Below are 21567 nucleotides of genomic sequence, written 5' to 3'. Positions count from 1 at the left end.
GTGTCTGAATGATGACACAGGATTTGCACATTTATGAGGCCTCAGAATAGTGTCCTTTTCCAGCTGAAATATTACATTTAATACAAATATAGTATAAATGTCCTAATTGCTTTAGAAAGTGGAATAAGACAGGGATGTCCCCTCTCCCCCCTCCTGTTTGCACTGGCAATTGAACTGCTTGCAGAAAGAATTAGACAGGACCCAAACCAGATATCAGTATTGGTAAACATGAATATAAACAAAAATTATTTGCAGATGATCTCCTGATGTACCTGACCAATATTGAAAACTCAATGCCCCTTCTGATAAAAATATTTTCATACAAAACAATCTCAGGATATAAAATGAACGTGGATAAACAAAACAAAATATTGGTAATAGGAAAAATAAAAAAAGAATAACTCACAATCTACAGCAATACTTTAAGTTGACCACAATTTTTTTTTTTTTTATACTTAGGATGCTTAACAAGTGAAAACAAACAACAGATATTCAAAAACCTGATTCCATTACTCAAAAATATGAAAGCAGATCTAATTAAATGGAATAATCTTCCCATGCATCTTACAGGTAGAATACACATCTTTAGAATGGCATGGCTGCCAATGTTTTTGTATTTATTTTCGGTAATATCAATTACCCCACCAAAGACATTCTTTAAAAAAAGTATACTTTAAATAAAACGAATAGAATAAAAAAGGAAAGTTTTACATCTTCCTGAGTCTGAGGGTGGTTTTAACCTTCCAGACTTGGAATTGTATCAACTCGCTACCTTGCGACATATAGTTCAATGCACTAAAGAGGACCAACAAGTGCATATTGAAGATGCGCATGCTCATCCCCAGAATCTTTTTACGTGTTTATTTTCAAAGGATAAAGCGATGAACATGAACAACTTCATAGTTAGGAACACTATAACAATATGGAAGAAAATGAAATGTATTCTACAAGAACCAATATCACTCCCTAAAAGCACAACCTTATGGAACAATCCTTGGGTAGCTTTTCAAAATTCACTGATAAATTGGTCCACAGGCAAAATTAAAGGCATGGAAACAGTAAATGGCTTGGTAACAGGAAATACACGTATTTCCATGACAGAATTAAAAAAAATGGACTGACCAATGTAGAAAGTTTCAAATACATGCAACATAAAAGTTACATTTCACGAAATTTTGATTTGAAATGTTTTAGACATCAGAGCAACCTTGAGGGAATCTTATTTGAGTCAGAAAAATATGTTCATATGATAGGAAAGATAAACAAAACCTTTTCAGAGAGCATATCCAACTGACCATCTCTTAGAAAAAAATATAAACTATTGGATCCAAGAATTAAAAAGAACTTATATTGGCACAAGATGGAGGGAATGCTGGAGCATAACTAACTGAATTACAGTTAACGAAAATGTACACTTAATCCAGTATAAACTAATGTATAGAATTTTACAGCACAACGGCAGAGTTATGTCTTAAGTGTAAAACTAATAATGACTCAATAATCCATGCTTTCTGGGAATGCTATGAAGTCCGGAAGTTGTGGGCGGAGCTATAAAGTTGGCTGTTAGAAGAAATGTACTCTTTATCCGTCTGTCCTCGTATTTCACGACATGGCATATGGAGGTGTAGTGAGATACCCAATGGGCTGGATGATTCTCTTCTCGTCACTGATCTTGAAAAATGTGTATACTAAAAACTTGGAAATCAATCAATCCGCAATCATTAACACAATGGAAAAATGTAATGATTTATTATTGAAATATTGAAATAGCAAGGGCGACCGAAAAAAGCTAATTGATACAATTTAAGGCCAGGTGGCAAACAATAATGCAGGCTCTAGGGATGATGGGGGTGTGAGCATACAGGTACTAGGGATGGTGGGGGTGTGAGCATACATGTACTAGGGATGATGTGGGTGTGAGCATACAGGCTCTAGGGATGGTGGTGTGAGCATGTGGGTACTAGGGATGGTGTTGTGAGTACGTGGGTCTGGGCAGATGAAATGTAGTCATTGTTTGTGTGCGTCTGTAAGTTGTTCATATGTATACGTTTGTATATGGAGTAAAAAAAAAAAAATCTAGCTTTATTTATACAGCACATTTCAGACATGGAATGCAACGAAATGTGCTTTACAGGAAAAAACTAATAAAAAAACAATGAAAATAAAAGCTGAAGTATTTTCTACAAAACAAACATAAGATACAAAACAAAAGAATGACAAACTGAACGACTAAAAAGCACCCTGAGGAAAAGCAAAGCTAAAAAGATGTGTTTTAAGATCTATTTTAAATATGTCCACAGTTTCAGCCCCTTTCACGTTCTCTGGCAGGCTATTCCAGAGGCTGGGGGCATAATAACTAAAGGCTGCCTCCCCATGCCTCTTGGTCCTGGGCTTCGGGATAGTTAAAAAGCCAGTGCCAGAGGACCTGAGGGACCTACTGGGTACATACATTTAACATTTTAGTCATTTAGCAGACGCTCTTATCCAGAGCGACTTAAAATTAGTGAGTGCATACATTTTTCATACTGGCCACAAGTGGGAAACGAACCCACAACCCTGGCGTTGCAAGCGCCATGCTCTACCAACTGAGGTACAGGGTACATCACTTAAACGCGTGTCTGACATGTATTGGGGTGCACAATTGTGGATTGATTTATAAACCAATAGAAGAATCTTAAAATTAATTATAAAACTCACAGGCAGCCAGTGCAGAGACCTTAAAACCGGTGTAATGTGTGCTCTCCGTCTGGTCTTGGTCAGTACCCTTTTCTGCAGCATTCTGTATGTTTCGCAGTTGACCAATGTCTTTCTTGGGTAGACCAGACAGGAGAGCATTAGAGTAGTCAAGCCTGCTTGTAATAAAAGCATGGATGTATCAGCCTGAGAGAGAAACGGATGCACCTTGGCAATGTTCCTCAGGTGGTAAAAAGCTATTTTGGTCACATTCCTCCTGATGTGTGATTCGAAATTTAGTTCAGAATCTAAAATAACACCTGGGTTTTTTTACCTGGTGTTTTATCTTTATTGCCTGTGAATTAAAATGTGCGGCCAGATTCTCTCTCTGTGCTAAATGCGGCTCTCGGTGCTTTGGCTCCAACAATAGGTACCTCGGTCTTGTCTTGATTTAGCTGGAGGAAGTTGTGAGCCATCCAAGTATTCAAATCACTAAGACAGTCTAATAAGGTACCTGGTGGAGCTAAACATCCTCTGGTGACACAGAAATGTAAAGTTGTGTATCGTCTCCGTAGCGGTTAAAACCAATGCTGACAACGCTGCCAAGGGGTAACTTATATAAACTGAACAGTACCGGACCCACAATAGAACCTTCTGGAACGCCATATGTGATATTTTATTTTCTCTGGGTTATGTTCACCAAGGGGTGACAAAAAAAACTCTCAACTGGTAAAATAGGTCCTAAACCAATTTAGAACTGGACCAGAGAGGTCAACCACCTCTCCAGTCTGTCCAGAAGGACATCATGGTCAACAGAGGTCAACCACCTCTCCAGTCTGTCCAGAAGGACATCGTGGTCAACAGAGGTCAACCACCTCTCCAGTCTGTCCAGAAGGACATCATGGTCAACAGAGGTCAACCACCTCTCCAGTCTGTCCAGAAGGACATCATGGTCAACAGTGTCAAATGCAGCACTTAAATCTAAGAGTACAAGGACAGAGAGCTGTTTGGCATCTGCTCTAAGATAATTCACCACTATGACTAAGGCTGTCTCTGTGCTGTGGTGAGCATGAAAATCAGATTGGAATTTTTTAAAAATCCAGAGCGATTTACAGCAACACACACACTTTATGGGCTCGGGGATTTGAAACAGAAATGTTCAGTTATTGGTCCAACGCTCTAACCACTAGGCTACCTGCCACAAGGCTACCTAATTTAGCTGTTCTGAACACCAATTTTTTGTTTAAGAATGGAAGGTTGGAGATTGGCCGAATATTGCTAAGAGCTGAGGAATCTAGAAGGGGTTTCGCCATTGCAGTTTTTAGTGCAGTAGGGAAAGTGCTTAAGTAGAAGGCTTAAGTTGTGATATCACTATCCTGAGCATGTCTGTGTCAACCAGGGAAAATACATCCGTAGTGCCTTTGTGTGGTAGGCTAGGGCACATATCATCAAACGTCATCAAACTTCTCATCAGATCAAAAAAATCCAATGAAACATTTTATAATATATATTTTTTTTTTTAAGAATCGTCACCCTTTGTAGTCCCTTTTGTGTGGAAGGATGGAGGGATGGAGTTAGGAAAGCAGACGTGAAGTGACATTTTATATCATGGACCGTATCTCTAAAACCGCATTGACTCAAAGGAACACGCACACACGCACACAAACACACTTGTCCTGTGTTGGTAGAGGTATAACTGATTGTATGTCTTCAGTAAAGACACCTCTGCCTACTCCCTACCCCCTACCCCCTACTCCCTACTCCCTACCCTCTACCCCCTACCCCTACCCCTACCCCCTACCCCCTACCCCCTCCCTACTCCCTACCCCCTACCCCCTACCCCCTACCCCCTACTCCACCCTACTCCCTACTCCCCCCCCTACCCCCCTACCCCCCTACCCCTACCCCCTACTCCTACTCCCTACCCCCTACTCCCTACCCCTACCCCCTACCCTCCCCTACCCCCCTACCCCTACCCCCTACTCCCTACCCCCTACTCCCTACCCCCTACCCCCTACTCCCTACTCCCTACCCTCTACCCCCTACTCCCTACCCCCTACTCCCTACCCCCTACTCCCTACCCCCTACCCCCTACCCCCTACTCCCTACCCCCTACTCCCTACCCCCTACTCCCTACCCCCTACTCCCTACCCCTACTCCCTACCCCCTACTCCCCTACCCCCTACTCCCTACCCCCTACTCCCTACCCCCTACTCCCCTACCCCCTACTCCCCTACCCCCCCTACTCCCCTACCCCCTACCTCCCTACTCCTCCCCCCTACTCCCCTACTCCCTACCCCCTACTCCCCCTACCCCCTACTCCCTACCCCCTACTCCCTACCCCCTACTCCCCTACTCCCTACCCCCTACTCCCTACCCCCTACTCCCTACCCCCTACTCCCTACCCCCTACTCCCTACCCCCTACTCCCTACCCCCTACTCCCTACCCCCTACTCCCTACCCCCCTACTCCCCTACCCCCTACTCCCTACCCCCTACCCCTACCCCCTACCCTCCCTACTCCCTACCCCCTACTCCCCCTACTCCCCTACTCCCTACCCCCTACTCCCTACCCTACCCTCTACTCCCTACCCCCTACTCCCTACCCCCTACCCCCTACTCCCTACTCCCCTACCTCCCTACCCCCTACTCCCTACTCCCCTACCCCCTACTCCCTACTCCCCTACTCCCTACCCCCTACTCCCTACTCCCTACTCTCTACTCCCTACCCCCTACTCCCTACCCCCTACTCCCTACCCCCTACTCCCTACTCCCCTACTCCCCCTACTCCCTACTCCCTACTCCCTCTACTCCCTACCCCCTACTCCCCTACCCCCTACTCCCTACTCCCCTACTCCCTACTCCCTACTCCCCTACTCCCCTACCCCCTACCCCCTACTCCCTACCCCCTACTCCCTACTCCCCTCCCTACTCCCCTACCCCCTACTCCCTACCCCCTACTCCCTACCCCTACCCCCCTACCCCCTACTCCCCTACCCCCTACTCCCTACCCCCTACTCCCTACTCCCTACTCCCTACCCTCCCTACCCCCTACCTCCCTACCCCCTACCCCCCTACCCCCTACCCCCTACTCCCTACCCCCCTACTCCCTACCCCCTACTCCCTACTCCCTACTCCCTACTCCCTACCCCCTACCCCCTACTCCCTACCCCCTACTCCCTACTCCCTACCCCCTACTCCCTACCCCCTACTCCCCTACCCCTCTACTCCCTACCCCCTACTCCCTACCCCCTACTCCCTACTCCCCTACCCCCCTACTCCCTACCCCCTACCTCTACTCCCTACTCCCTACCCCCTACCCCCTACCCCTACTCCCTACCCCCTACTCCCCTCACCCCCCTACTCCCTACCCCCTACTCCCTACCCCCTACTCCCTACCCCCTACTCCCTACCCCTACTCCCTACCCCCCTACCCCCTACTCCCTACCCCCTACTCCCTACCCCCTACCCCCCCTACCCCCTACCCCCTACCCCCTACTCCCCCTACTCCCTACCCCCTACCTCCCCTACTCCCTACCCCTCTACTCCCTACCCCCTACTCCCCTACCCCCTACCCCCTACTCCCCTACTCCCCCTACTCCCTACCCCCTACCCTCTACTCCCTACCCCCTACCCCCTACCCCCTACCCCCTACCCCCTACTCCCTACCCCCTACTCCCCTACCCCTACCCCCTACTCCCCTACCCCCTACCCCCTACCCCCTACTCCCTACTCCCCTACCCCCCTACCCCTCTACTCCCCTACCCCCCTACTCCCCTACCCCCTACCCCCTACCCCCTACCCCCTACCCCCTACCCCCTACCCCCTACCCCCTACTCCCTACCCCCTACCCCCTACTCCCTACCCCCTACCCCCTACCCCCTACCCCCTACCCCCCTACTCCCCTACTCCCTACCCCTACCCCCTACCCCCTACTCCCCTACCCCCCCTACTCCCTACTCCCTACCCCCTACCCTCTACTCCCTACCCCCTACCCTCTCCTACTACCCCCTACCCCCTACTCCCCTACTCCCTACCCCCTACTCCCTACCCCCTACCCCCTACCCCCTACTCCCTACCCCCTACTCCTACTCCCTACCCCCCTACCCTCTACTCCCTACCCCCTACCCTCTACTCCCTACCCCCTACCCCCTACTCCCTACCCCCTACCCTCTACTCCCTACCCCCTACCCCCCTACTCCCCTACTCCCCTACCCCTACTCCCTACCCCCCTACTCCCTACCCCCTACTCCCTACTCCCTACCCCCTACCCCCTACTCCCTACTCCCCCTACTCCCTACTCCCTACCCCCTACCCCCTACTCCCCTACTCCCTACTCCCCTACCCCCTACCCCCCTACCCCCCTACCCCCTACTCCCTACCCCCCTACCCCTACTCCCTACCCCCCTACCCCCCTACTCCCTACTCCCTACTCCCTACTCCCTACTCCCCTACCCCCTACTCCCCTACTCCCCTACTCCCCTACTCCCCCTACTCCCCTACCCCCTACCCCCTACTCCCTACTCCCTACTCCCTACCCCCTACTCCCTACTCCCTACTCCCTACTCCCTACTCCCTACCCCCTACTCCCTACCCCCTACTCCCTACCTGTTAATAAGGCTGTGGTGACTGTCTAACTGCTATAACTAAATGACTGCTTCTTCAGTGTCACACCTTTGCTGTGTGGAGCGCTCAGCTGAGGTAGAACATTTAGAGGATTAATCAAGACTGTCACACCAATTAGTCAACACCTGTCCTGAACAGAGGGTGTTGATGCTACCGTTCAACTAATAGTCGGTTAGGGAAAAATCCATTGCAGATGTTATGCACACATCAATGCTAATTCCATACTGACATAATGCATATCTCTGTTGATACAACTTACATGGGAACATGCTATGCAGATGTTCTGAATATATAACCGGATGGGAGTAGACAGTGGTTAGACCAAAGTGAGATGAGGTGAAAATCACAAGAACATACGTAGGAAGAGAAATGGGCATGAATTTCACCAAAACGCTGAACCGAGCTGCCTTGGTTGCGTCAAGTTACAGGTGAATGTAAAGGTGTTTAAAATAGCCTTCTTACTCTTAGCTTGTGGACGAACTGCCACGAACTGCCACGTAACCTCCCTACATATAACTGCCTTGGAGAAACGTCTCATTTCGCCTTGTAAAGCTAGCGACCAGGCTGTGTGCAGAGGACAGAAAGGTCAGCTGTCTGTCTGTCTGTCTCTGTCTCTCTCTCTCTCTCTCTCTCTCTCTCTCTCTCTCTCTCTCTCTCTCTCTCTCTCTCTCTCTCTCTCTCTCTCTCTCTCTCTCTCTCTCTCTCTCTCAGCTCTCTCTCTCTCTCAGCTCTCAGTAGAGGCTCATGTTAGATAAGGACCAGAGGGGTCATGTTGGACAAGGACAGAGCACCACATCCTAGACCTGCCTGACATCACTCTCGTAAGGGATCTCCAGTGAACCTACTGGAGCCATTCAGCGTAACAAACAAAAAAGGGCTTTATAGATTTTAGTTCTGAAACGCGCTTCAGCAAACAAAATGATTTAATTATTTACTGATTGATTGATTGATTGACAGAGATTCATATCCACTTGTGATGTTACACTCGGCTTAACATACCCAAAAAGAGTCTAATATGGAAAATCATGAGTATTTAGTTTAGTAGTGTGATAGGACCTGTTATCCACTAGAGAAATGGAGGATCACATCTCCAGCCCAGCACCATAACGCTCCTCTCCTTCCGACCTGGCAGACGGCCAAATGACTCAGAGAGGAAATCGATAAGGCCATGGAAATAACCTCCTGACATATGCATATTCACGACAGCCCGGGACGGAGAGAGAGAGAGAGAGACACCACTCAAACACACCATGGACAGCCTGGACTGAGAGAGAAACACAGACGCCGTTGTTCCATCTCTCTCTGACAGAGGGAATCTAGAAATGGCAGCGCTGATGTTAGTGTCCATAGCTAGGTTTAAACAGGTATTCAGGTATTCATTGTTAATTTTAGCGTAGAGTCAGAGTAGTAATAGAGTAAATCTATAGAGTTTTTATATTGATTATAGAGTATTTATATTGTTTATATAGTATTTATATTGCTTATAGAGTATATATTGCTTATATAATTTTTATATTGTTTATAGAGTATTTATATTGTTTATATAGTATGTATATTGCTTATATAGTATTTATATTGCTTATAGAGTATGTATATTGCTTATAGAGTATTTATATTGCTTGTATAGTATTTATAATGCTTATAGAGTATATATTGCGTATAGAGTATTTATATTGATTATAGAGTATTTATATTGCTTATAGAGTATTTATATTGCTTATATAGTATTTATATTGATTATAGAGTATTTATATTGCTTATAGAGTATTTATATTGCGTATAGAGTATTTATATTGCTTATAGAGTATTTCTATTGCTTATAGAGTATTTATATTGCTTATAGAGTATTTATATTGCTTATAGAGTATTTATATTGATTATAGAGTATTTATATTGCTTATATAGTATTTATATTGCTTATAGAGTATTTACATTGCTTATAGAGTATTTCTATTGATTATATAGTATTTATATTGCTTATAGAGTATTTATATTGCTTATAGAGTATTTATATTGCTTATAGAGTATTTATATTGATTATAGAGTATTTATATTGATTATAGAGTATTTATATTGATTATAGAGTATTTATATTGCTTATAGAGTATTTATATTGATTATAGAGTATTTATATTGATTATAGAGTATGTCTGTGAAGCTCAGTTGGTAGAGCATGGCTCTTGCAACGTCAGGGTCATGGAAAAACAGAGTTCTTACTGCACTGGGCCTTTAAAAAGGTTTAATATTACTCAAGGGCCCTGGAAGGTTTGTAGAAAACATAGTAAGATAGGAAAGATATGTTTGAGTGGTGTTTTAAGGACAATATAGGAAAGACAATGGTGTGAAAATGTTTACCAATTAAATTTCAGACTCAAAGCCAAAATCACTAACCAAGATAGTGTTTGGTCAAAATAAAAAAATAAAATGCATTGAGTTGGCTTTGCCAACCACAGATTTTGAAAATGTGGCAGGTGGTTGCTCTCCCGTGAGACAATGATCATTGGCCTGCTCTTTCCTCACCCATGTCTGATTCTCCTGTTGCCTAACATAGTCGGCACAGACATGAGACGTACAGTAGTGGGCCAGTGACAGAACAGGAGCCATTGAGGTATACTTTTAGGTGGGGTAATGTAATATTTTGTGCCAATTTCCAGAGTGGGATCTCAATCATCATACAGTTAGCAGTTACCATTTCTCCAGAAGAGGTCAATGCTTTTATCATACGCAGAAATGTTGAACGAAAACCCTCACTCTCCTGAATCACATCATCAGACATATGCTACGTATTTTTTTGAAAGCTGGTGATTATTCCAAAAGAGAGGGAGTGGGGGAGTGAATGAATTGGGGTTTAGCACATATACTATTCTGTTCTTAAAAGTTAGATATCTGTGTCTTTTCTCTTCGTCGCGACAAACTCCCTGCATCGCGGCCACACTCACTGGCTGCCTATTCATCAAACTAGCCACGCAAAGATTATTTGTAACTAAAACCTCAGCAAACATAGATGCATATATATATATATATATATATATAACCAGGACTAGCCTGTTGCTAGTCATGTCCAGTAACATTTGTCAACAAGGAAAAAAATGCAACTTCAACCGCGCTGATGAGGCAGGTGGGCTAGCAGTTAAAAGCAGTAGGCCAGTAACTGCGAGGTCGCTGGTTCGAACCCCCGAGCTGGCAAGGTGGAAATTTCTGCCGTTCTGCCCTTGAGCAAGGCAGTTAACCTCAATAACAACTGCGCCCCGGGTGCATATGACGTGGAGATCGATTAAGGCAGCCCCCTACACCTCTCTGATTCAGAGGGGTTGGGTTAAATCCGTAAGACACGTTTTGGTTGAATGCATTGAGTTATGAAACCTACTAGGTATCCCCTAGCTAGCTTTGGATAAGCTAACCGACTAGTTAGTTAACGCAAGACTCATGTCAAGAAGAATCGCAGATGCTTTTGTAATGCATACATTCTAAATTCTACAGTTGTACATCAACATTCTATGATGTCTCGGTGACGTCTTTCTTCTCAATTCTCCACGCTGGCTAAACAGCTAACGTTAGCTAGCTAGCTCCCACATGGCCAACGTATCAAATTAATACTAAGCTTGTAATTCACATTGTTTCGATTTTTTTGTTATTCACCTCAGTTCGATGTTGGCAGGAGACTTGACTTGACTAGCTATCTAAATACAACAACACTCCTGGCGCAAGTGTCAGGTTACAGGGAACGCGATTGCAGGCATCGGGAGCGGTGAGTGAGACAGGGTTTGTGAGTGGTGCCTGCAACGGAGAAACAAGTGGTGGGCACGAGGGAGGGGAACAAGAAAAGGACTAGCAGCAGTTTAGTAGCAGGGCAGCCACTAACCTAGTTAAGCTGCTAGCCATCAAGCTAACGGAGTTAGTCCCAGATGAGTTTTCCAATGGGGCCCTCTTTGTCTGGAGAAGTAAATGAACGGTTCTAGCGCTGTAGGAGCTGTATCTACTACGCTTTGTTTCGGGACAAACCGGATCACTCGGAGTTCCAATGCGGCAATTGTTTACTTACCGAGGATTATAGGCTTGAGGTGGCTTCCTTGATCACGCAGGCTGCCAGCCTACGTAAGAAACTGGGGAAAATGCAGAGTGGAATGTTTAGATTTTCTACGCCGGTGGCTGGACGGCGTTCACGCTTGTTGGATGCATCTCCGCTTTGTCGTTTGTCGTTATCCGACTGGCCGGTGTTGCCCGGAGTTCGTTCGCCAGGGGAGACATCTCCTGCCTCTCCTCCCCCGTCTGATAGCGGAGTCGAAGGAGCACAGCAAGAGGAGCGTGGCAATCAACGATGGTCACATGTCACGAGCCGTGGAAGCCGAAGACAGCGGCCTTCCACAAAGCAGTCTACACTCCCAACGAGAGGCCAGGAGCAGATACAAACAACGAATAGTTTCACCACCCTGGAGCCTGTTCTTCCTGCACCTTCGCCTCTGGGGGTACCTGTGTCTGCGGCCGCTGTGCCTACTCCTACTTCTTCCCCTATGATTTCAAAGTCGACGTCGGCAACCTTCCGTCCCTGCTCTGGATCGAGCGGGGCTTCTCCATCTGTCGGAGGCCTGCACCAGGCGCCGGGAGCTACAGGCTCAAGCCCTTCCTTAAAGGGTTCTCTGAATTCTGTGAAGCGTGGGAGTGGGCGGATTTCCTCGTCCATCATGCCAGCTGTGATTTTGGGCAGCTCCCATGGTAAGAAATGTGATTGTTCCTGGTGCAAAAACAATGTCATATCCCGGAGCTTGAGTAAATTACATTACTAAGCTGCTGCCGAATGTACTACGCCAGGACATGGACATCGATTCTGCGCCTATGCCGTTAACACAGTGCCTTCAGAAAGTATTCATACTCCTTCACTTTTTTTTGAGTTACAGCCTGAATTTAAAATGGATTAAATATAGTTTTTTTCCCCTCACCCATCTACACACATTACCCCATAATGACAAAGTGGAAACATGTTTTTAGACATTTTTGAAAATGTATTGAAAATGAAATACAGAAATATCTAATTTACATAAGTATTCACACCCCTGAGTCAATACATGTTAGAAGCTTCTTTAGCAGTGATTACAGCTGTGAGTCTTTCTGGGTAAGTCTCTAAGAGCTTTCCACACCTGGATTGTACAATATTTGCGCATTATTATTTGTTTTATTCTTCAAGCTCTGTCAAGTTGGTTGTTGATCATTGCTAGACAGCCATTTTCCAGTCTTGCCATAGATTTTCAAGCAGATTTAAGTCAAAACTGTAACTAGGCCACTCAGGAACATTAGATGTCATCTTGGTAAGCAACTCCAGTGTAGATTTGGCTTTGTGTTTTAGGTTATTGTCCTGCTGAAAGGTGAATTTGTCTCCCATTGTCTGGTGGAAAGCAGACTGAACCAGGTTTTCCTGAAGGATTCCGTTTATTTGTATCCAAAAAAACTCCCCAGTCCTTGCCAATGACAAGCCTACCCATAACATGATGCAGCCACCATCATGCTTGAAAATTTGAAGAATGGTAATCAGTGACGTGTTGTGTTGACTTTGCCCCAAACATAACACTTTGTATTCAAGACATAAAGTTAATTTCTTTGCCACATTTTTTGTGAGTGCATACATTTTTCATACTGGCCCCCCGTGGGAAACAAACCCACAACCCTGGCGTTGCAAGCGCCATTATCTACCAACTGAGCTACACGGGACATTAAACTCTGTAACTGTTTTAAAGTCACCATTAGCGTCGATGAAATCCTTGAGTGGTTTCCTTCCTCTCCGGCAACTGAGATAGGAAGGACGCCTGTATCTTTGTAGTGACTGGGTGTATTGATACACCATCCAAAGAGTCATTAATAACGTCACCATCCTCAAAGGAATATTCAATGTCTTCCCTTCTTTGAGAGGAATTGGAAAACCTCCCTGGTCTTTGTGGTTGAATCTGTGTTTAAAATTCACTGCTCGACTGAGGGACCTTACAGATATTTGTATGTGTGGTGTACAGAGATGAGGTAGTCATTCAAAAATCATGCTAAACACACTTATTCCACACAGAATGAGTCCATGTAATTTATTTGACTTCTTAAGCAGATTTTTACTCGTTAACTTATTTAGGCTTGCCATAACAAAGGGGTTGACTCAAGACATTTCAGCTTTTCATTTTGAATAAATTTGTAAAAATGTCTAAAAACTTAATTCCAATTTGACAATATGGGGTATTGTGTGTAGGTCAGTGACACAAAATCTCAATTTAATCCATTTTAAATTCAAGCTGTAACAAAACAAAGGTGGAAAAAGTAAAGGGGTGTGAATACTTTCTGAAGTCACTGTAATTATGTAAAGCCAAATTAGTTTATATTCTCTGAAGCACAGGCCAGTATATCATGCTCCTATCAAATGAATGTTGCCGAAGATCAGTGTGATGAGTCAGTATAAGTGTCACTACTCTTTGGAATTACATCTATATAACGTAATGAGTGGTAAAGTTGGAACTTAGAAAGGGATGAGAAGAGTCTCAGTCTTTACTCTCTCTCTTGTGTTGAACCATCAGTTGTTAGGTCATCTGATAGAAGTCCAAATGTTTCACTCTCTCTTGTGTTAAACCATAAGTTGTTAAGCCATCTGATGCAAGCCGTAGTCCTACTGTTTGGACTGAAGTCCATTGCCTCTGATAACAGTTTGAGATCGTTCTAGCGTTGCTGCTGTCTTCTGAATCAGGATGACATCTCTCTAGGGATGACATCCTCTGAGGTTTCTCTATTTCTCTCTACCTCACAGCCAGCCAGACCAATCACAGTTAACAGCTACACAACTCTAACATCCATACCATCAGTCCAGCACTACAAAGATTCAAAATCACCCAGATTTAAGTTTAGTTAACTCTAAAAGCACTCAATGATGAATCTCATTTAAATGTCGCCATATCACATTAGGATAATCAGTGGTGTAAATAACTTAAGTAAAAATACTTTAAAGTACAACTTAAGTTGTTTTGGGGGGTATCTGTACTTTACTTTACTATTTATATTTTACTTCACTACATTTCTAAAAAAAGTATGTACTTTTTACTCCATACATTTTCCCTGACACCCAAAAGTACTCGTTACATTTTGAATGCTTAGCAGGACAGGACAGGACAGGAAAATTGTCAAATTCACACACTTATCAAGAGAACATCCCTGGTCATCCCTACTGCCTCTGGTGGACTCACAAAACACACATGCTTCGTTTGTAAATAATGTCTGAGTTTTGGAGTCTGCCCCTGGCTATCAGAAAATAAATAAATAAAAAAGACAATTGTGCCATCTGGTTTGCTTAATACAAGGAATTTGAAATCATTTATACTTGTACTTTTGATACTTAAGTATATTTGAGCAATTAAACTTACTATCGATACTTAAGTATATTTAAAACCAAGTACTTTTAGACTTTTACTCAAGTAGTATTTTACTGAGTGACCTTTACTTTTACTTGAGTCAATTTCTATTAAGGTATCTTTACTTTTACTCAAGTATGGGTACTTTTTCCACCACTGCAGATAGCACCCATACTGTATGTTAGCATCAGTCCTACATCACTTCAAACGCCTCCAGGTTTCAGTGAAGCTTAACTCCAAAAGCTACAATGATGAGCACTCACTTATAAAACCCATACCATAAGTCCTGCACTACACAACTTAAAATGCTTTCCAGACATAAGGTAATTCAACAATCCACAATGAGAACACTCATTTATGGACTCATATATAGATTTCAGAGATGTACAATATCTGAAATAGTAGTCTAACGAAACACCAGTGGAAAGAATTGAACCTTGAAGAATTGAACCTTGTCTACTTGAGCTTTCACTGAATCCTCTCATTTGTTGTTTGTTTCTAATGTGATGGTGATTATTCCGTCGTGCCGTACTGTGCCCTGTGATGCGTGTTGATATACTGAGTGGGCAGGCATAGCAGCAATCCAGCGGTGGCTCACATAGTAAGTACCTCTAATTACAGTTCTCTGTCTCTCTCTGAGAGGCTCTCCATTACCACCAAGCAGCAGCACCATGTCCACTGTAGTGTAATGACCACTGTGGCAGCCTCCCATCTCTCCTTTCCTCCTTCCATCCCTGCCTTCCTTTCTCTCTCGCTCTCGCTCTCTGTCTCTCTCTCTCTCTCTCGCTCTCTCTCTCTCTCTCTCTCTCTCTCTCTCTCTCTCTCATTCTCTCTCTCTTCCTGTCTTTCTCTATCTCTCTCCTCTCTCCTCTCTCCCTCTCTCTCTCTCTCTCTCTGTCTCTCTCTCTCTCTCTCTCTCTCTCTCTCTCTCTCTCTCTCTCTCTCTATCTCTATCTCTATCTCTATCTCTATCTCTATCTCTCTCTCTCTCTCTCTCTCTCTCTCTCTCTCTCTCTCTCTCTCTCTCTCTCTCTCTCTCTCTCTCTCTCTCTCTCTCTCTCTCTCTCTCTCTCTCTCTCTCTCTTTCTCTTTCTCTTTCTCTCTGTCTCTGTCTCTCTTTCTTTCTCTCTCTGTCTCTTCTCTCTCTCTCTCTCTCTCTCTCGCTCTCTCTCTCTCGTTCTGCTGTAGGTCTCTGCCAAGCTTAATGTGGAGGAAGTCTCCCCTCCTATCCCCCTTTCTCCCCCTCTCCACCTCTCCTCCTCCTCGCTTAATGCCGTAGCTGGAACCACTAAACCTGCTGTAACAAATTGTTGTATGGCCGCACATTTTCTTTGGACGGAAATCTCAGCTCTGTGCTGCTCTCGCTGTGCTGTGCTGTTTGTAGCCAGATGGCACTGCACCAATGGAGGGATAAGCAGCGCTCTTACAAAGAGTTACATTCCCATGCAGTGTGTCGGGTTGTGTTCACTCTGGAGGTACAACAGCAGATTTACAGCAGAGAGAGAGAGAGAGAGAGAGAGAGAGAGAGAGAGAGAGAGAGAGAGAGAGAGAGAGAGAGAGAGAGAGAGAGAGAGAGAGAGAGAGAGAGAGAGAGAGAGAGAGAGAGAGAGAGAGAGAGAGAGAGAGAGAGAGAGAGAGAGAGAGAGAGAGAGAGAGAGAGAGGGAAGGCTAAACAGAGCAGAGCAGGGAGGCATATTTACAGTGTCTGTTTGCAGTGCCAGGAAGGGACATCCCCCATCACTCCCCTCCTCTGCTCCCGGGCCTCAGTAATTCTAGATTAAATGACATCAGGTCTCCCGGCAGTGAACGATGGAGTGAAGCGATAGCGGTGAGGGGTGGTAGAGGGGTGATGGAGCCTGGGTAATGGCCCACAGCAACCAGCCCTTGCCACAGTGATGAGGGGAGGTAACTCTATTCTTTCCTATTGTCTTTAAACAATCTGTTGCTGCTTCTGCTGTGTGCCTGCTCCCTTCTCAGTGCCCTGCCACCTGACGCGCCAGCTACAGTGAGGAGAACAAGTATTTGATACACTGCCGATTTTGCAGGTTTTCCTACTTACAAAGCATGTAGAGGTCTGTAATTTTCATCATAGGTACACTTCAACTGTGAGAGACGGAATCTAAAACAAAAATCATACGTTTCCAGGAGGTGAGTGGGAGGAGGAGGTGAGAGGGAGGAGGAGGAGAGATGGAGAAGGAGGTAAGAGGGAGGAGGAGATATGGAGGAGGAGGTGAGAGGGAGGAGGAGATATGGAGGAGGAGGTGAGAGGGAGGAGGAGGAGGTGAGAGGGAGGAGGAGAGATGTAGGAGGAGGTGAGAGGGAGGAGGAGGCGAGAGGGAGGAGGAGGAGGTGAGAGGGAGGAGGAGGAGGCGAGAGGGAGGAGGAGGAGGTGAGAGGGAGGAGGAGAGATGTAGGAGGAGGTGAGAGGGAGGAGGAGGTGAGAGGGAGGAGGAGGAGGTGAGAGGGAGGAGGAGAGATGTAGGAGGAGGTGAGAGGGAGGAGGAGGCGAGAGGGAGGAGGAGATGGGAGGGAGGAGGAGGAGGTGAGAGGGAGGAGGAGGAGGTGAGAGGGAGGAGGAGGAGGAGGTGAGAGGGAGGAGGAGGAGGAGGTGAGAGGGAGGAGGAGGAGGGAGGAGGAGGAGGTGAGAGGGAGGAGGAGGAGGTGAGAGGGAGGAGGAGGAGGAGAAGGAGGAGGAGGAGGAGGTGAGAGGGAGGAGAGGAGGGAGGAGGAGGAGGAGGTGAGAGGGAGGAGGAGGAGGAGGAGGAGGAGGAGGAGAGGGAGGAGGAGGAGGTGAGAGGGAGGAGGAGGAGAAGGAGGAGGAGGAGGAGGTGAGAGGGAGGAGGAGGAGGAGGAGAGGGAGGAGGAGGAGGAGGAGGAGAGGGAGGAGGAGGAGGAGGTGAGAGGGAGGAGGAGGAGAGGGAGGAGGAGGAGGTGAGAGGGAGGAGGAGGAGGTGAGAGGGAGGAGGAGGAGAGGGAGGAGGAGGAGGTGAGAGGGAGGAGGAGCAGGCAGCATGCTACTGCTACTACATGAGTGGGAATAGAGTGCTTCAATTTTTCATCTCAAATCATTTCCGATTCTTTAAAGAGGGAGAGTCGGCTGTCAGGAAAGCTCTGTTCTGCTCGGCTGCTGAAGGTTTTGAGGGAGAGCATAAGACATTTCATCAGCAGCATATTCATATTCATATTCAAAGCTTTAAAAAGTCAAAGCATTTCTTCCTTTCAGGAACTCTTGAATTTTTATTAGATTAATATCTAGTGTGGGCGATGATCTTCCTAAATATGACAAACAATGGAGAGATCACACTTTTGTCTACATAATTAATAGATAGGAAATCTATCCAAGCACATCTCTAGACATAGCTCTCCTCGTCCCTAATTTCCCCACTGTGTTGCCCCAGATTCCGAGTTCTGATTGTGGAATTTGCAATTGGAATTTGGAATGTTTATTCTAGAATGCTAGTCTCTGGTTGGACAAACAGGAGGATTCATTGGCATCAGACTAAACCCCTACCTACAGTAAAAGGATGATTAAGGACTATGACTGCGTGTTGAGAGATTAGCAGCATCCTCGCCATCCATCTGGTAGGAATTTAGACACGGCCACTGGTCAGAACATATCCATCTGCGACACTTCACCCATTCTGTTCTGTTCTGTCAACAGTCTGGAAAGAACATAGGAACTAAATTAGCTCTTAACTTTTTCTGTGGCAAATAGGAAACAGTCTGAACTGAAGCAACCCGACACTAGCATAATGTGTTTACATCACATGCCTTTACACAAAATGTTGTGAGGGGTCTTCCATGGAAGAAAACTAAGAGGCAAAGAGTAAGGTAGAGAGACTTCCTGTCTGTTTCCAAGTCCAACTAAGAAAATAAGGTAGAGAGTCTTACTGTCTGCTTCCAAGTCCAACTATAAAAAGAATAAGGTAGAGAGTCTTACTGTCTGCTTCCAAGTCCAATTAATAAAGAGTAAGGTAGAGAGTCTTCCTGTCTGATTCCAAGTCCAACTAAAAAAGAGTAAGGTAGAGAGACTTCCTGTCTGCTTCCAAGTCCAATTAAAAAAGAGTAAGGTAGAGAGACTTCCTGTCTACTTCCTAGTCCAATTAAAAAAGAGTAAGGTAGAGAGACTTACTGTCTGCTTCCAAGTCCAACTAAATCAAGTTAATAAAAGTTAAGAGCAAATTTAGTTCCAATGTTCTTATGGACAGAATAGAATGGTGAGAGTCACAAACTGCAGAGTTACATTTAATTCCAATGTTCCATCCTGACTTTTGAAGACACACACACACACACAAACACACACACACGCATACTCACACACACTCTAACACCCACATTTTACACACAGACATTGTGGTATTGTGGATATTATATTGTACATCTTTAATAAGAGAGGAATAATGTAATAATGTATTGTATGATGTATTGTGTTATTTATGATGTAGGCTGTTGTTGTGATGTCATTGTTTTAATCCTATTTGGAACCCAGCATCATAATAAATATTAAATACTACAGTTACAAGTTCTGGAATGCTTCCCTCCAGCCTGGCGTAGCAAAGAACACAAGCACCAGATACTCACTCAGACACGAAGGAGAAAGTACCAGATACTCACTCAGACATGAAGGAGGAAGCACCAGATACTCACTCAGACACGAAGGAGGAAGCACCAGATACTCACTCAGACATGAAGGAGGAAGTACCAGATACTCACTCAGACACGAAGGAGGAAGTACCAGATACTCACTCAGACACGAAGGAGGAAGTACCAGATACTCACTCAGACACAAAGGAGGAAGTACCAGATACTCACTCAGACACGAAGGAGGAAGTACCAGATACTCACTCAGACACGAAGGAGAAAGTACCAGATACTCACTCAGACATGAAGGAGGAAGTACCAGATACTCACTCAGACATGAAGGAGGAAGTACCAGATACTCACTCAGACACGAAGGAGGAAGTACCAGATATTCACTCAGACACGAAGGAGGAAGTACAAGATACTCACTCAGACACGAAGGAGGAAGTACCAGATACTCACTCAGACACGAAGGAGGAAGTACCAGATACTCACTCAGACACAAAGGAGGAAGTACCAGATACTCACTCAGACACGAAGGAGGAAGTACCAGATACTCACTCAGACACGAAGGAGGAAGTACCAGATACTCACTCAGACACGAAGGAGGAAGTACCAGATACTCACTCAGACACGAAGGAGGAAGTACCAGATACTCACTCAGACACGAAGGAGGAAGTACCAGATACTCACTCAGACACGAAGGAGGAAGTACCAGATACTCACTCAGACACGAAGGAGGAAGTACCAGATACTCACTCAGACATGAAGGAGGAAGTACCAGATACTCACTCAGACACGAAGGAGAAAGTACCAGATACTCACTCAGACACGAAGGAGAAAGTACCAGATACTCACTCAGACACGAAGGAGAAAGTAATAAATAAGACAAAGTTAAGACGTACAGTACTTACCAAGTTCTTGTTGCCATTCTTGCTGAGGGGGCCGCGGAAAACTCCCTTGACGTTCCTGAAGTGTCCGTTGCTGAGGTGAGTAGAGCTGATGACGATGTAGTAGCAAGCCATGAGAAACGTTCCGGGGGCTTCCACCGAGCGCACGGACAAACAGTCAGAATCAACAGAAGAAAACAATTACTTCTTAAGAGTCTGACCGCAGATCTACAGAATCTGTACTCAAAGTCCTTTTAACGGGGCCGTTAAGAGTTCCATGCCCTGACAGTCAGAAGTCAAGAGAATTCTACAGTCTCATATCTAGAAGGACTGTATAGAACTCCTTTTAAGACCTGCTATGTGTTGTCAGTATCCGCCACTGCTCTGATCGCAACCCTGGGGTCAGTCCTTCAGTCAGGGGTTGAGAGAAGCTTTCCTCATGTCAGTGAAGAGAAGGCTCCTGGAGCATCACAGCGTAGACTTGAGCATCACTGGAGCAGCAGAGTCAGTCGGTCTGTCTCTCTGAGCCACTTCAGAGTCAGTCGGTCTGTCTCTCTGAGCCTCTTCAGAGTCAGTCGGTCTGTCTCTCTGAGCCACTTCAGAGTCAGTCAGTCTCTCTCTCTGAGCCTCTTCAGAGTCAGTCGGTCTGTCTCTCTGAGCCTCTTCAGAGTCAGTCGGTCTGTCTCTCTGAGCCTCTTCAGAGTCAGTCGGTCTGTCTCTCTGAGCCACTTCAGAGTCAGTCGGTCTGTCTCTCTGAGCCACTTCAGAGTCAGTCGGTCTGTCTCTCTGAGCCACTTCAGAGTCAGTCGGTCTGTCTCTCTGAGCCACTTCAGAGTCAGTCGGTCTGTCTCTCTGAGCCACTTCAGAGTCAGTCGGTCTGTCTCTCTGAGCCTCTTCAGAGTCAGTCAGTCTTTCTCTCTGAGCCACTTCAGAGTCAGTCGGTCTGTCTCTCTGAGCCACTTCAGATTCAGTCAGTCTGTCTCTCTGAGCCACTTCAGAGTTGTGTTGCTATGTGGGCGTAGTTTCCTTCTTCCAGACTCTCGACAGTAGTTCTCTCTTCCCCCCCGCTCCACTCTTCTCCTCTCGCATGGAGCTCCAGCAGCAGGAACAGAAACACAGCAGCTGCTTGGCTTCAGTCTGTAGCTCTGTAGCCCAGGGTCCAGCCTCAGCCTCAGTCTGTAACTCTGTAGCCCAGGGTCCAGCCTCAGCCTCAGTCTGTAACTCTGTAGCCCGGGTCCAGCCTCAGCCTCAGTCTCTGTTTCTTCACTCCGCTGAGCCTGTCTTCAGAGGGCTTCCGCTCTCTCTCTCTGATTCTCTGTCTGAGTGCTGGCTGGTTCTAGTGAAGACGCTGCGCGGTAGTGGTAGCTGTAGTGGGAGAGATTTGCTGTAGCAACAGAAACAGGCATGGTGTTGTAGTGTTTGCTGTTT

The 21567-nt window shown here is 45.8% G+C and overlaps 1 protein-coding gene across 1 annotated transcript in view; it reads right to left on the bottom strand.

Annotated features, from left to right (window-relative positions):
- LOC121554912 (zinc finger protein 804A) overlaps positions 1 to 20712 on the bottom strand; it is a 146616-nt gene extending 125904 nt beyond the window's left edge. Inside the window, exon 1 of the mRNA XM_045212023.1 lies at positions 20164 to 20712. Within this exon, the coding sequence (XP_045067958.1) occupies positions 20164 to 20274 (111 nt within the window). The 5' untranslated portion in view covers positions 20275 to 20712. The remainder of the gene's footprint in view (positions 1 to 20163) is intronic.
- Between the last annotated feature and the right edge of the window lie 855 nt (positions 20713 to 21567).

This window comes from Coregonus clupeaformis, chromosome 40 (genome assembly GCF_020615455.1).
Source record: "Coregonus clupeaformis isolate EN_2021a chromosome 40, ASM2061545v1, whole genome shotgun sequence".
Classification (NCBI taxonomy): Eukaryota; Metazoa; Chordata; class Actinopteri; order Salmoniformes; family Salmonidae; genus Coregonus; species Coregonus clupeaformis.
This window is presented reverse-complemented; position numbering and strand designations above follow the sequence as displayed.